This window comes from Neltuma alba, unplaced genomic scaffold (genome assembly GCF_004799145.2).
Source record: "Neltuma alba isolate B1F8T4 unplaced genomic scaffold, ASM479914v2 tig00001204_pilon, whole genome shotgun sequence".
NCBI lineage: Eukaryota > Viridiplantae > Streptophyta > Magnoliopsida > Fabales > Fabaceae > Neltuma > Neltuma alba.
In genome coordinates, this window is record NW_021632376.1 from 23,872 (window position 1) to 39,326 (window position 15,455).

At 33.7% G+C, this 15,455-nt stretch overlaps 2 protein-coding genes across 2 annotated transcripts; both read left to right on the forward strand.

The window, feature by feature from the left end:
* Positions 1-279: 279 nt before the first annotated feature.
* LOC114753097 (subtilisin-like protease Glyma18g48580) lies at positions 280-7,171 on the forward strand. The gene is made up of 11 exons (XM_028941764.1): positions 280-369; positions 489-598; positions 681-778; positions 947-1,111; positions 1,478-1,604; positions 4,790-5,339; positions 5,510-5,604; positions 5,715-5,981; positions 6,098-6,212; positions 6,302-6,515; positions 6,612-7,171. The coding sequence occupies exons 1-11, from the start codon at positions 280-282 to the stop codon at positions 7,169-7,171; spliced, it is 2,391 nt and encodes a 796-aa protein (XP_028797597.1).
* A 5,696-nt stretch (positions 7,172-12,867) lies between these two features.
* LOC114753105 (chalcone synthase-like) lies at positions 12,868-14,652 on the forward strand. The gene is made up of 2 exons (XM_028941775.1): positions 12,868-13,042; positions 13,652-14,652. The coding sequence occupies exons 1-2, from the start codon at positions 12,868-12,870 to the stop codon at positions 14,650-14,652; spliced, it is 1,176 nt and encodes a 391-aa protein (XP_028797608.1).
* The last annotated feature ends 803 nt before the right edge of the window (positions 14,653-15,455 follow it).

Here is a 15,455-nt window from a genome sequence, read left to right on the forward strand (position 1 = left end):
TAAAATTTGATACATGAGTCAGCATGTTTATGACTTAAAAAAACGACGTTGCATGTTATAAATTTTAAAACATGCCGTGGAGAAATTGTTTATAGAATTTCGACCCATCACCTCTAAATTACATGGAAGCAACACCGTTGTTCGTATGGCAATAATATAATCTAGGGTTTCACTGGGATATAATAAGTTGTGGGATTTATAAAGCTAGGAGGAAGAAGAAGAAGAAGCGGACTCGCCATTCTGCAGTACGTAGGCTCATCACTGTGATTCTCACCAACAATGTTTCAGCTTCTTCTCTCATCCTTTCTGCTTTGCTCCTCCTTCATTATAGAGCTTCAGCTGCAACCTGCGTATGCCATTAATAAAAAGGCAAGTCTTTGTGTGTGTGTTTCAATCTTAGTTCTTAATGAATGTTCTTTGATAATTTTCTTCGTCGTTTGGTTATTGTCGAAACAACCTTCATTAATTTCATCACCCATCACTTGCAGTCCTACATTGTATACCTGGGATCACATTCTCATGGCCCCCGACCTTCTTCTGTTGATATGGACTCTGCTACGAACTCTCATCATGATTTGCTCGCTTCTGTTCTGGGAAGGTACTGTCTGTTCAATTCAATCTCAACATTGTCTTCATGATTAATGTTGATATATATATATATATATATTTGTGTTTGGCAGCCATGAGAAGGCCAGAGAAGCTATGTTTTACTCTTACAACAAACACATCAATGGCTTTGCTGCATTACTCGAAGACGAAGAGGCACAAGAGCTCAAAAGTAAGATTTTTCTTTTTTTTGAACTTCATATGAATCGTCATCCTCATCATCTTTTACAGACGGAGTGGTTCAGATCTGTTTTTATTATGAAAGCAGATCTGGAACATGTGGATTGAGTTGTGGGAGATGATAAAGAAATTACGGTTGGGAATATATATATATGTGCAGAAAATCCGAGAGTGGTGTCAGTGTTTTTGAGCCAATCGCATAAGCTGCACACAACCAGGTCATGGGAATTTCTTGAGCAAGAGAGGAATGGAGGAGTTAGATTGGACTCTGCCTGGGTGAAGGGCAATTTTGGTCAAAATGTCATCATTGGCAGCATTGATACTGGTAATATAATTCCTTCCAATTAATTATATATTTCATTTATCTCTGTTTTCACCTGTTTTTTCTTATCTTTTTTTCCACTCATTTGGTCTCTTCCACCCATAATCTTCATTTTTTTTCCAGCTCACTCATCATCTTTATAAATAAGGGTATATCTGGAAAGAAAAAGTTACATATCTTGCATGATTATTACATTTAATTGGTTTTAACCAAGATTTTGACTTATGCAAGTTATTGCTTATATATGGCATGATGTGAAGTATTAATTAATTTTTTTAAAATGTTTTTTATTGTAATTTATTAGAAGAAGACCCGAATAGAAGTAATTTTCAGATGAAGTTAACAAATCAGCAACATTTTCTTGGACAGGGGTCTGGCCAGAATCCAGAAGCTTCCGAGACGATGGATACGAGCCCATACCAAGCAAGTGGCGTGGCCGATCACAATGTGAGCTGTTCAGTTTGGGCGGCGATTCCAACAAAACTGTTTGCAACAGGTTCCATTTTGACCACTATTTAGGTTGGGGAAAACTAATTCGCTGTTCCGATTACGGTTCTAAATATAAGATTTTTTTATAATATAATTTATATTATAAAAAGAGTCTCATATTTAAGATTGGATAAATATGTTTGAATTAGTTCCTTACATTTTTTTATTAATCAGCTCCGTTAAGTTTGTTTTCTCCTCTCAGTAATAGGATGTTTGAATTACCAATAAGTACTTTTTAAATTGAGATAAATTTTTTTTACATATTTATTTTGTACACTGTAAAATGCTTTTAAAATTATAATTTTATTTTCACCAAAACACTTTTTTAGTCCTTCACGCTAAACGCTGTAAAATAAAAGCTGACGGTGTTAAAGGAAATTGGGCAGCACTGATGAGTTGGCAGACAGTTAGGTATATTTTTATAAGTAAGTCTGACTAAGCAAAAATAAATAAATAAATAAAATTACATCAGATATGAAATGAAATTGGGTGTCGGGTTAGGGGCGGAAAAAAGGAAATTGGGCATCGGAACCGGAGATGAGGAGGCTCATCCCCTTTGCTTTGGTGCTTGTTCTCCCTGAAGACGAGCCTCCATTTATGCAGTTTTGTCCCAAACCAGTTCATGTCAACCGAAAAAACCAGAACTATAAACTTCGTAATCACATTTCTATGCCAAAATATGAGTTCATCATTGTTAACACTCTCCTTTGAGCTATCATCTCCACCGTCTTCTATGTAGTTGCAGTGCATCAACCTATCCCCTCTCCTTCTCTTGCTGCGACTCGATTGATCTCTGTCATGTTCCTTTCTATCTCGGCCCCTTTTACGACATCATATCATAGCGGCGAGAAACAAACACTAAATTCGTTCAGAACACTGGTTGTCTTGATCTTCCATGGCAATCTTCCCTTCTCCTTCTCCTTTCACTGCGTACCCCGACCCTAAGCCCCAAAACCCAAATGAGCTGATGGACCACCCGATCGATGAGACTAAACCCGGCAACTAATTCCATTTAGGGTAAAATCCATCAACTCCCCCCCCCCATTTAATCTAAATTACAAAGATTTTCTTTTTATTTTGAAAACTTAACGTTTCTTAAAATCAAAATACATATTGCACAAATCTTCTTTCTAATTTTGAGATTTAACTCCCATCAACTAATATGTTAATTGACCATTAAATCATAGGATTGACTTATTATTTTGATCAAATTACCCCTTCTTAATACAAATATTACTTAATAATTATCACATATCATTATTAAAATATTTTAATATTTTCTTATATTGTTGAATTGATTACCATATCATAAATTTTATTAATTTTATAAATACAAATTTTTATTTTACAATAAATCTTGTCTATTCATTTAAACTTACTTGTGATGTAATTTTTTAAATATATATTAGTAAAAAATGTTTTGTAATTGTATATATGTATTTTCAATAAAATTATAAAGTTAAGTCTTAATTTATTAAATTTAGTAAAAATATTAAATAGATTATTAATAAATATTAATATTGAAAGATAAACTACATATTTAATGTAATGAGTGGTAAAGTAGGAAATAAGGTTTATTGTAATTTTTTTAATTAAAAATTGTATATAAAGAATTTTTTTAGAATATTCCTTAATGGTATCAATGGTTTGGATTAAAATGTATGTTTTCAAAATAAGGAGAAGATTTGTATAATTAAAACAAAGCAGAAGGGCAGTAAGAGTATTTTACGCTTCCATTTAACATTAAAGATGATTTTCAGTCTTGGCTTTACTCGTCGGATCTGCTTGTAAATATGCTTAGCTTTCTAACCAATTTTTAACGCGGTTAAGCCCTTTTAAATTGAAGGATTAGCGAAACTAAGGAAATTTTTTTAAAAATATTCGATAAAAAAGAAAAAAACGTGCAGGGACCTAATTTAAAACTTTAGAAAATTATTGTAAGTACTGGGAAATTAGTTTTCTTTTTAATTTGAGTTCTATTTTAAATTTTTCCCCAACGTCATCTCAAAAAATATGCTCCCTTCTTTCCTTTTTCTACCTAGAGTTTTAAAAAAAATGGTTAAATTAATTAAAAATAATAAATATGTAAAAATTAAATTTTTTATATTAAAGATGCCCCTTTTAATAAGAAAGAAAAATCCTGGTAATGAAATAAAAGATGAAAAATATGAGATAAAATAAAAAATTATTAAGAATCAAAATTATCAAAAACACATTTGATGTTTATACTCCAATTACAAGGATGATCACATCAATCAATTCAAATTTAAAAACCATGCAAAAAGGACAAAAGAGGATAAAAAGAATGGACCATTTGTCAACGGCCAGTCAATTGCCACGTTTCACCATCGATCAAATATTGATTTGATAGAAATATTGTACGTGAGATTCAAATTAGGGTCAACTCAATTAAATTTATTTCACTTGACTCAACAACTAGTTATTATTTTGATCTTGTGCAATTCTTGAACTATCTTGTTAGCTTTGGTATAAGATTCATTAAATCTTTATCTTCTTCACTTATTTTCTTTTTAAGTTTTTGTCCTTTTTTAGAAACTACTACCTTGGATCCTAATTATAAGAGCTAGTTGACTAATTTGATGAGATTAAGTAAATAAATTAAATTAGTTATTTGTAATGAATATGTGTTGTTTTTTTTAAAATATTCTTGCTAATCAAATGTATTGGTTAAAACTATCATTATTAAAAGACATTTTTGAAAAAAAAGAGTATAAATATGAGAGACAAAGTGGATTGGATCTTATATTTAGGATCAAAATAAAAATCAAATAAAATCTTATATAAGGACCGGTATATTGCAATGACTTTTGTTATTTTAATAGCATTTGATATTTTAGTTAAAAAAACCAACTCGTTATTATTTTTGTCATTGTTATATACTTTAATTTAAGTACACTTATGTCATATGGTATGCCAATCATATTAAAATTAAGATTTCTATTGTTTTTATTTAAATTATATTAATTTTCCTTCATTTTTACTGAAATTATTTTAAAAATTTAAACATTCCTCCTACACAGAAGAAACATTTTACTATTGTTCAATTTAATTTTTCCCCTATTAAAATAGTACCCATTAAATTTTTTAGCATAATACATATATATTCCAAAATATAATTACAATAAAATCTGTATACATGTCCATGCTCACGTGTTACGAACCATGAAACAGGAAGATTATTGGAGCACGAACCTTCTTTCAAGGCTACCAAGCAAAACACGGACCCTTTAGCCCGTCAACTCAAACCAGTGCCCGTGACACCGCTGGCCACGGAACCCATACTCTGTCAACAGCCGGTGGCGACTTTGTGAAAGATGTCAGCGTTCTCCGAAATGGCAACGGCACGGCGAAAGGAGGATCTCCAAAAGCTCGTCTTGCAGTGTACAAAGTATGTTGGGGTCTTGACGATTCTGAAGATTGCACTGATGAAGACTTGATCAAAGCTTTCGATGAAGCAATTCATGATGGTGTTGATGTGCTCTCTGTTTCGATCGGCCGGAGCACCGTCCCAGAGGTCAACAACATGTTGACCAATGGGATCTCCATTGGGTCCTTCCATGCAGTTTCAAGAGGTGTTTTAGTTGTTGCTTCTGCTGGTAATGATGGACCTGAGCTTCAGACTGTGTCCAATGCGGCACCTTGGATCTTCACTGTTTCTTCTGGCTCCATTGACAGAGACTTCAGTAATAATATTACTCTCAGTAATGGCCAACTCATGCAGGTATTCGCCTATAACATCAATATCAATATAAGCATATATGTGATCTATCAGAAGTTTCACTATAATAAGCTATTAATAGTTCAGCTCGTTTCTCAACAAGACAGTAATATCAATAACGTCATACTATAATTTCTCCTTGATTTGTTTCTAATAAATTGGACAATCATCAGGGGACCAGTCTTGCCACAAACTCAACAACTCGACAGTTGGTTCCTCTGCTAATTGCGGGTAATGCCAGGCTTCCTAATGCCACATTTGATGATGCGTAAGAACAAGATTCCCCATTCTTGATTAGATTTTCTGAGGATGTTAAACTATCAGATGTTTTTATTTTAGTATGAATACAAAGTACAAAGATTTTGGCTCCTATTGCAGTGATCATTGCAAACCTGGAACACTTGATCCGAACAAAGTAAGAGGCAGTATACTAGTGTGCCGAAGAGGAAGAAGCCTAAGGCCTGTGGACAAGGGACAAGAAGCAAAGCGTGCAGGTGCTCTGCAAATGATTTTGCAAAATGATGGGGAATTGAATACAGCCACAGCTGATGCTCAAGTCATAGATTCATCCAATGTTCCAGCATATCACCATCCAACAAAGTCTAACAATACATCCCAGCAGGAAAAAAATCCTTTTGATGTCCAGTAACTACTATAGATCTTTCTCTTGTACAAGTCCTTCTGAAATTGTTCTGATTTTTTTTTTCTTTGTTTTTTTTTTCTTTTGGGATAACGAGGCTATATTTATACGTACATTGTAGGAACCTTGCTGCATTCTTGAATAACGCAAAAACATTTATCCCAATAAAGCCAGCTCCAAAAGTTTCTGCATTCTCATCCAGGGGACCCAACTTGATTCTGCCGTCAATCCTCAAGGTTATCCATTCTCAAACCATCTAATTTTCCCTAACATGGTTCTCGAGTTTCTGTGATTCCTAACAATTTTTTTTTTTTTTAAATTTTAGCCTGATGTAACTGCACCAGGTCAGGATATAATTGCTGCTTATTCATCAGGGGCAAGTCCCACCAACCTAGATTTAGATGTAGGTAGCTTTGACTATAACATTCTATCAGGAACCTCCATGGCATGTCCTCATGTTGCTGGCATTGCTGGTCTTCTAAAAAATCTTCATCCCGAATGGAGTCCAGCAGCTATCAAATCTGCAATTATGACTACTGGTATGACAGACATGAAGCCTAATTGTCATGAGTTTATTGTTCTCTTCTTCAGTTTGCTTGCTAACTAGAGCCTTTCTAATATCTATGCCCGTCCAGCAACCACTCGGGATAACATCAACGGGCCAATTCTAGATGAAAATGATGATGAAGTAGCAACTCCATTTCATTATGGTTCAGGACACATTAAACCTAACCTTGCAATGGATCCTGGACTTGTTTATGATCTAGAGGCTTCTGATTACTTGAACTTGTTATGTGCTTCAGCTTACGAGGAAAGAATAATTAAATCCATTAATGATAACAAGCCATACAAATGTCCGAATACTTACAGGCTAGAAGATTTCAACTACCCTTCCATCACATTGCCCTTTCTAGGTGTGAAACCTATAAATGTTACTCGTGTAGTAACAAATGTTGGTCCTCCAACCACGTACAATGTAAATGTCGAAGCCCCAGCAGGAGTTGAAGTTGTTGTTCTTCCAACAACTTTGACATTTCAGGGGACAAACCAAAAGAAGAGCTATCAGGTTATCTTTCAAGCAACAAGTTCAGCCAAAACTTCAGAGCCTTCATTTGGAGAGTTGACATGGACTGATGGCAAGTACAAAGTGAGAAGTCCTATAGTAATCTCTCAACACCAGAAAATGGCCATGTAGATTTCAATGTTACGTAGATTTCAATCTTACCAATCCATTGTGTTGTATGTTATTCAGATGGTGCAAGGCAGTGTTAGAATAAAATGAGTGATAGTTCTGCCCTCTAAGTCATCCCAAGCAACTTCAACTTCTGATTTACTGCTATGGTTTCTACTTTCTTCCATTTGGATCCTATTGGTTTTCTATTTTGCCCCCCTTTTTAATCATGTTTAGGTCTTTCATCTGCAGAAAAATGGTAGTGTCTCATTTATTTTGAAGTACTTGAAGCTCATATTAGCCAATATAAAAGGCAAGCTTGGAAATAATCTTATTGAGAAATAAATCATGTTGTAAATAATGTGTGTGGGTGTGTAAAAAGAAGAGCCCTATATTGCTTGGGATCATGTGGGTCCAAGTAATAAGTGCTCTTGGGCTACCAAATGGGCCAAGAGGAGGGGTGGGGTTGCAAGTACAATGGGCCACCGGAGACAAATCCGGCAATTTCCCTCACCTCCTGTGCATGAGTCAAATGCGGTACTTGGTACTTTTTATGAAAAATATCTGTCTAATTAATTCACCTCTTTAATCACCATTATACCTCTTTAATAGTTGTAACTGACGTCTTTAATAATTCTAAATCCTCATTAAGTAAGTTAATGATATTGAAACCAAAACTTAATTGTGTTTAAGTGCCCAATGCTCTCTTGTAATCCGTGGCCTATAAATGGGGCATGAGACTGAAGTTCACGACCATCGAGGTTTGAGCTTTCAGGCAACTTTCTTCCCTCCTCTGGTGTTCTGCCTTGTTGAGTTCTTTTATCTTTCGTTGTTCTACTCATCCTGTTCTTACAGGAAGAATTCGTTTAATCATGGGAAGTGTCGCTTCTTACTTTGCCAGTAGTTGCGGAATAGCTTTTAAGGACAATGTCCGTAGGACACGACTCGGATTTATCATTTCTCTATAGGTATTACCGTTAACAGAATTTTTAGAGCATTACAGAAGAGCTGGAAGATCTAATGGACTTCTGAAAAATTAAGGTGCTGCCGCTAACAGATCAATCGTCCTCCTGCACAAGACTTGGTGTGCCAATATAGAAACAAGACTGATTAATCTACTTAAATCGTTATTCTTGGCAATCATCATTTGATTTGCAAATGGGAATGGTAATGACAGGGCATTTGAAATAGTAATTTACACCATCCAAATGCAAGTAGATAGCAGATTAAACCAAATGATATATCTGGTTAAATTCTGTAATGATGCCAGTCCCTAAACTATATTCGTGCGAAACAGAGCTAGTTAATATTCAAGTATTCAATGCAATAGCATTCGAAGACTTAAGCTGCCGAAACCAATCTCAGAAATTCAACATAGCAAGATCATTAAAAGTTCAATAGGAAGCTCAGGACCAAGCAAGCATAACCAATTTCAACAGAAGTAATTTACGGGCAATGTCGCAATTGCTCGATTCAGCGGGGGATTGGGAGCGTTGACGGTCGGGTCGAAAATTTGGAGGAAGGAGAAGAAGATAATCAACTTTTTAAAATTGTTCATGCATGAAAAAGATGATCTAATTTCGCTTAATTTTAATTTTTTTAATTAAAATATAGAAGTTGCAGACTTACGGTTGAAAAATTGAAGTATTTAACCTCACGAGAAATCTTTTGGCAAAAAAGTCAAAAAAGGAAACACTTGAGATCAAATTGGATCTGGCTCAGGCCCACCACGTCAACGCCACGGTATGCCTTATGGTCATGAGAATATCAAGGGTAAGGCTGTTCACGAGACAGGATGAGACCGGAACCGACCCGTCCCAATAAATAGTGACAAGATAAGGAATCTGTCTCGCTTCTCATCCCATTTGGGTCTCTTCTTTTTATTTAAGAAAAATGCTTTGGGCTTTATAAGGGAGATTTTAAACACTGTGAGCCTTCTAATGAGTTTAAAAACACTGTGGGCCTTGTGATTGGGAGATTTACTTTTTATATATCAAGTATCAACTAGGAGATATTACTATTTTATTTGTTTTTAATATTTAATAATTAAATAAGTATGATAAAATATAAAAAGAATAAAAATATGGGACGATCCCATCTCATGTCCCGTTCTGTTCCGATCCCCTTATTCATCCAGTCCCGAAAAATTTCAGCACGAGCCAACTTTGAACAGTTCTAATTATGGGCGGGAAAGAACTCTCGATATTTGATTTATACGAAACTTAGGGCCGCTCGCGGGGATCGCTTTGGGATTGGACGGTGACAGCGTGTGACGCCTAACTGTAGAGACCCCAGTTCCATCCACACGTTTGGTATGATGGAATCAAATAGGTATGAGGTATTTGAAAATACCTCTCTTTTATCATGCGCTGCGTCCCATGGCTTTGAGGGTGTCTTGGAAAGCACTTGGAAAAGAAATATCAAGTTATGATAAAACTTTTTTTTTATATATTTAACTCGTATATCATAAAATTATTTCTAAAAATCTAATTTAAACACCACATAAATTTAGTTTCATATGAAAAAGTGAAGATTGCTCGTAATTACTAAATGTATTAAAAATAGAAAGAAATTTAATTTTCTTTTATCATATTGTTTACAAAAAAAAATTTTCGACTTCGTCATTTTGACTCATTTCCCTGGATATACAAACATAACCAAGTAAGAGTGTATTTGAATTAGTAGTAGTAAAATTGACTTTTATTCTAACTGACTTTTGCAAACTTAAATTAGGATAACAGTCAGTTAGTGTAATATAATTTATGTTTGTATTGACATTTATTAAAAAAAAATCAGTTGAAAAAGTTAAAACTTGTTTAGATGAGTAATCTAAAAGTAAGTTTAGATGTGACATGATAGAAAAGGGCATGAATTTTTATTAAATAATACATGTTTATATGATATGTATATAAGGTGATAATTATTAGACAACTATTAAAACTAAAATTATAAAAATAAAATTAGTTGTTATTGGGAAAAATTTGAAAATACGTTTTATCAAGTTAAATATATTTAATGGATAAACACAAATATTAAAAAGCATTTTAGTTAATTAAATATGTTTAAAGGGAAAAATCAATAACATCAAAATATCCGTAGAAATATAGTGAAGCAAGAAAACACTCAATATGATCATTTTTCCAAAACATGCGTGGCTGCCAAGATAGCAGAGATTGTTGTCAGGGAAGGATTTCGTCGCCATAGCTGGATAGGAATTTGATGGTGGATCTTAGAGAGCATGCGGCAACTGCTACCATGGGCAATTTGGGTTGACATATGAGAGAGACGGGTCCAAGTTTCAGATAGAGAGGCAATGAGAAAGAAGATTTTTGAGATGGCTTGCTCTGCTAGACAGATAAGGGAAAAGAGGCGATCTGAATGGGTGGAGAGAATACAAGGAGATGACGGGGCAAATGTGAGAGAAAAAAGAGAGAGAAGGGGTAAATTAGGGTTGGTGAAAATCTCAGAAGAGCATTAACGGTAGAATGACTTCATCCAGCACCCACCGCTGCATTTCCTGGCTTCCACGATATCGTGCTTTTCTCCTATAAGTCAGATTAAAAAAAGCTGATTCAAACAAGCATTTATCATCAAACACACTATCAACTCGTGTTTAGCACATTCCAATGCACGTTTGGATCTTCGATCGGAGATCCAAACACATCCTAATTTGTTCGGGTGATTTGCCTTCTAAGGGGAAAAAGAAACTGAAATTCAAAGAAATATGCTTTGCTTATAAAATCCAAAATATCATTTGTTATAAAATATCCTCAGGAGAAGCAATGAGGGCAGGGTCTAATCTAAAAGACTAGTCCTCACAATGTGATAAACTAAAATTTAAATTTTTGTTGAGAGAAGTGTCCAAATTTAATATCCGATAGTGTGTCGCATAGATTCTCACGGGATGCACAGTGGTGGCGTCTAACATGGTTGCTTAGTGGCAATTAGTTGTGGAACCACCCAATCAAGATAGCAAACACAGCACCCAACATAGTTTATTTTATTTTAAATATTGAGTAGGGTTAATACAAATTTTGATCCTTTAAATTTACTCTAATTTTGATTTTGATCCCTCAAGTTTTTATTCATTTAAAATATTGGTCACTATAATCCAATAAAATTTGGACCATTTTGCCTATCGAGGGACCAAAACCTATGATTTGAAACTTGAGAAACTAAAACTAAAATAAGGACAAACTTGGGGGATCAAAGATTATATTAACCCTATTGAGTATAAATACTTTCATTAAAATATTTTTATAATCTGAAGAAAATATAAGATGAGAACTATCTATAATTATATAAAATTTTCAAAAATTTAAAGGATATTCAAATTAAAATAATATATTTAGTATATTTGTGTTATACATATAAAATATAAAACAAAAGTTTAGATTCCTAATTGACAGACCATCAAAGAAAACGGCTATACTACACACCTCAAAGCATTTACCTATTAATCTATTATGTTATTTATATTATATTTAAAACACTTAAAATGCGGAAAAAATAACATTTCCTCTTATCCACCCGCAATTAATAGGGATGGGGGAATAATTAAATGGGGAGAGTCGAGGGATGGGTAAAGGGTCGAATGACAAGATACTTTTCTTCAAAATATATATTTCCTATAATAAAATATTAAGTGAAATTAAAAATAAATAATAGTTAGGATTGATTTTGATTTTAAATATAAAATTGTAATATACTTTATCTAACATGCAAAAAAAAATCCACTTTGTCTACCAAAATCATAAATTTTTACTCAAAATATTTAATATTGATTGCACATATTAAAGAGACTCCAAATTAAGGAGTTGATAGTAATTTCAATCTACATGATTAAATGAATAGATTAGAAAAATTAAAATATATTTGTTATAAATAACTAACTTAATTAATTTTTTTAATATCTATAAAGTAATTATGTAATTGTTATGTTAAGAATTATAAGTAATATAAAGTACATGAAATTACTCTCTTTTAAATAGGCATAGAGGAAGAAGTACTCAATGCTCTATCGAGTGACCTTGGACGTATTCATAATATACTGTTATTTGTTTAAAGTATTAATTTTTTTATTTAATATGCCTAATTAATTATAAAATATCCTAATGACTAATTAGCTAAACTTCTCTAACCACCAATTTTGATATATACTTGTTTGATCCTATTTACAAGTCACTTTCAATATGTTTCACACAGACCAAGAAAAACCCTAAATTTTGTTAACTCTCATTTAAAACTTAACAATTTTCCAACTTTATCTCTATTTAAATATATCATATCTCATATAAGCAAAGTCAACACAATAATAAATGAAGGGTAAAATTATATGTCCATACAAAAATTTCTCTCAGTGTCTTATAAATAAGACCAAAAAATATCTTCTCTTTCTGCTTTATAAATATGACTCGGAGTATATATTAAGGAAATAACAAATGTAAATTATGTCGATGAATTTGTGTAAAATTGTTATAATATTAATTGTAATTAGAACCAGTTTGTCTTGGGATTTGATCCACGGAGAAAAATAAATGACAACTCAACCATCTCATCATTTTGAACTGGAGATATGTTTCCCAAGGTACGTAGACCCATTCCGGGTCTATAAATAATAGTGTCATCAACATGACATCATTTCTGGCTGATACAATAATACCTCTATAAAATCCTCAAGGCCCCTCCACAAGGATCTATCTAAGGCTGATATTAGAAAAATGGAACATTTGGAAGAGATCAGAGAGGCTCAGAGAGGCCGTGGCACAGCCACCATCCTGGCCATTGGCACAGCCAATCCCTCCGCCTGCATCCATCAAGACGATCCTGATTACTACTTCAGACTCACCAATACTCAACACTTGACTCACCTCAAGCCCAAGTTTCAACGCATTTGTAAGTGTGTCTATTTAGTTTTTTTTTTTTTGCTAATCATAGGTATCATTTTATTAAAAGTAATCTTATTCGAGATACTATTATACTGGCGCTAAATATAGGTATCTCTTCCAGTAGGGATTTAAATCTCGGTTTGTCATGTTGTGAAGGACTAACTTTTTTTGTTATATCCAATCCCTATTTGTGTCTATTTAATTTATTTATTTGCAATACTCACATGATACATTAAATTATTTGAACAATATTATCAAGACCTTTTTTTCTAACATAACTAAACTTAGCGTGTAACCTTATGTTTAAGGGAGGTGTTTGGTATCATTCCGGCTACATCGCCCCCGGCATTAAATTAATTAGTTCATTTTCATTAAGAAAACTAAGTTAATAAGTTATTAGTAAAAAAATGTGTTTGTCTTTCTAAAATATTCATTTTAATTATTTAATTAATTTTGAAAATTATTCCTTATATACATAATATTGGTAATTAATAGGACTAATGTAGAAAATTTATCTCTAAGACTAGGCTGATCGGATCAAAACAAATCCCTCAAGTATTTCATACATTTAGGAGCAAATGAGGTGTGTGTATTAAAATTTTATAACTTGTCATAGGTGAGAAGTCCATGATAAAGAAGCGTTATGCATACCTGACTGAAGAGATGCTGAAACAAAACCCTAATCTACGCTCTGCAAATGAACCTTCACTTGATACACGCCAAGACATGGTGATTATGGAGATTCCGAAGCTCGGTGAAAAGGCAGCTTCAAACGCCATTAAAGAATGGGGAAGACCCAAATCGGAGATCACCCATCTCATCTTCTGCTCCACTTCCGGCGTCGACATGCCCAGCGCCGACTACCACCTCGTCAACCTTTTAGGTCTCAACCCATCCACCAAACGCTTCATGCTCTACTTCCAAGGCTGCTTCGCCGGCGCAACCGTGCTCCGCCTAGCCAAAGATCTAGCCGAGAATAACGCCGGCGCTCGGGTTCTTGCAGTATGCTCCGAGATATCCTCCGTCAACATCCATCCACCATCTGAAACACACCTAGACTCATTGGTTAGCCATGCTATCTTCGGGGACGGAGCTTCTGCTGTGATCGTTGGATCAAACCCAGAAATTTCCATTGAAAGACCATTGTTCTATCTTGTTTCTGCATCAGAAACGATCCTGCCTAACTCTGAAGGCGCCATTGAAGGACACTTACGTGAAGTGGGATTCACACTACATCTTAAGAAGAACCTGTCTCGCTTGATCGGAGAAAATATAGAGAAAATCCTTGAAGAAGCAATGAGTTTGATTGGAATCAAAGATTGGAACTCGCTGTTTTGGATAGTGCATCCTGGCGGGGCATCCATACTGAGAGAGATAGAAGAAAGGGTTGGGTTGGAGGAAGATAAATTGAGAGCGACGAAACACGTACTGACAGAATATGGGAACATGTCAAGTGCTTGTGTGTTGTTTATATTAGATGAAATGAGAAGGAAATCCATGGAGGAAGGAAGAGCCACTACCGGAGAAGGACGTCAATGGGGTGTTCTCTTTGGATTTGGTCCAGGCTTGACCATAGAGACTCTGGTCTTGCACAGTGTTACAATTCCTAGAGATTAGAACAATTCGAAATTGGGGTTCTTGTTCAATACTTATCTCAATAATGGGTATGGTGTGCTCATCATTTTAATGAAATATGAATTATCTAAAATTTAATTTATATGGCCCGTATGTAAAATTTTTAATATACAGATTTTAATAATAAATTTATTTTTTTTAAGAAGTCTGAGTTATAAAATTATTTTTATTTAATTTTTGTATTTTTTAAAATAAAAATTAAATTTATAATTTGGATTGGACCATTCAAAGATTTTGTTAAATAATAACAACAAAAAAATTGGATTAATGAAAGGAGAAAATAAACAAATAAATATTTATGACTGGGCAAACTTGCGCCAATTCAGCCCTTGGCTTGGTGGTGGGGGGTTTTAGCGTTCCCCCATCGGGTCACGAGTTCGAATTGGCAGCGAGGATATCGTACGAAGGACCTTTCCATTAATCCATTAATGAGGTATTGCCAAATACCTCTCTTTTTAATTAAAACACTAAAAAAAATAACAACGTTAATAATTGATTTTTACATCAATCTAAAAAATAATTAATAGCAGTTTTATATAAATTAATTAAAATGATTTATTTCAATAAAATTTTTAAGTTATTTTCAATAGGCACATGACTAATTAGTTATAGAATTGAAATATCGCGTATACTCCATTAAATTAATATCTGAAACAATTCTCTAAAGAATTTAAATTTAAATAATCAGTTGAAAGATGAAACCAGATTTAAAATATAAGATATCTGAATTCCTTTACCTTTTATATATATACACACACATATTAAAATAATATAAATTACTATAT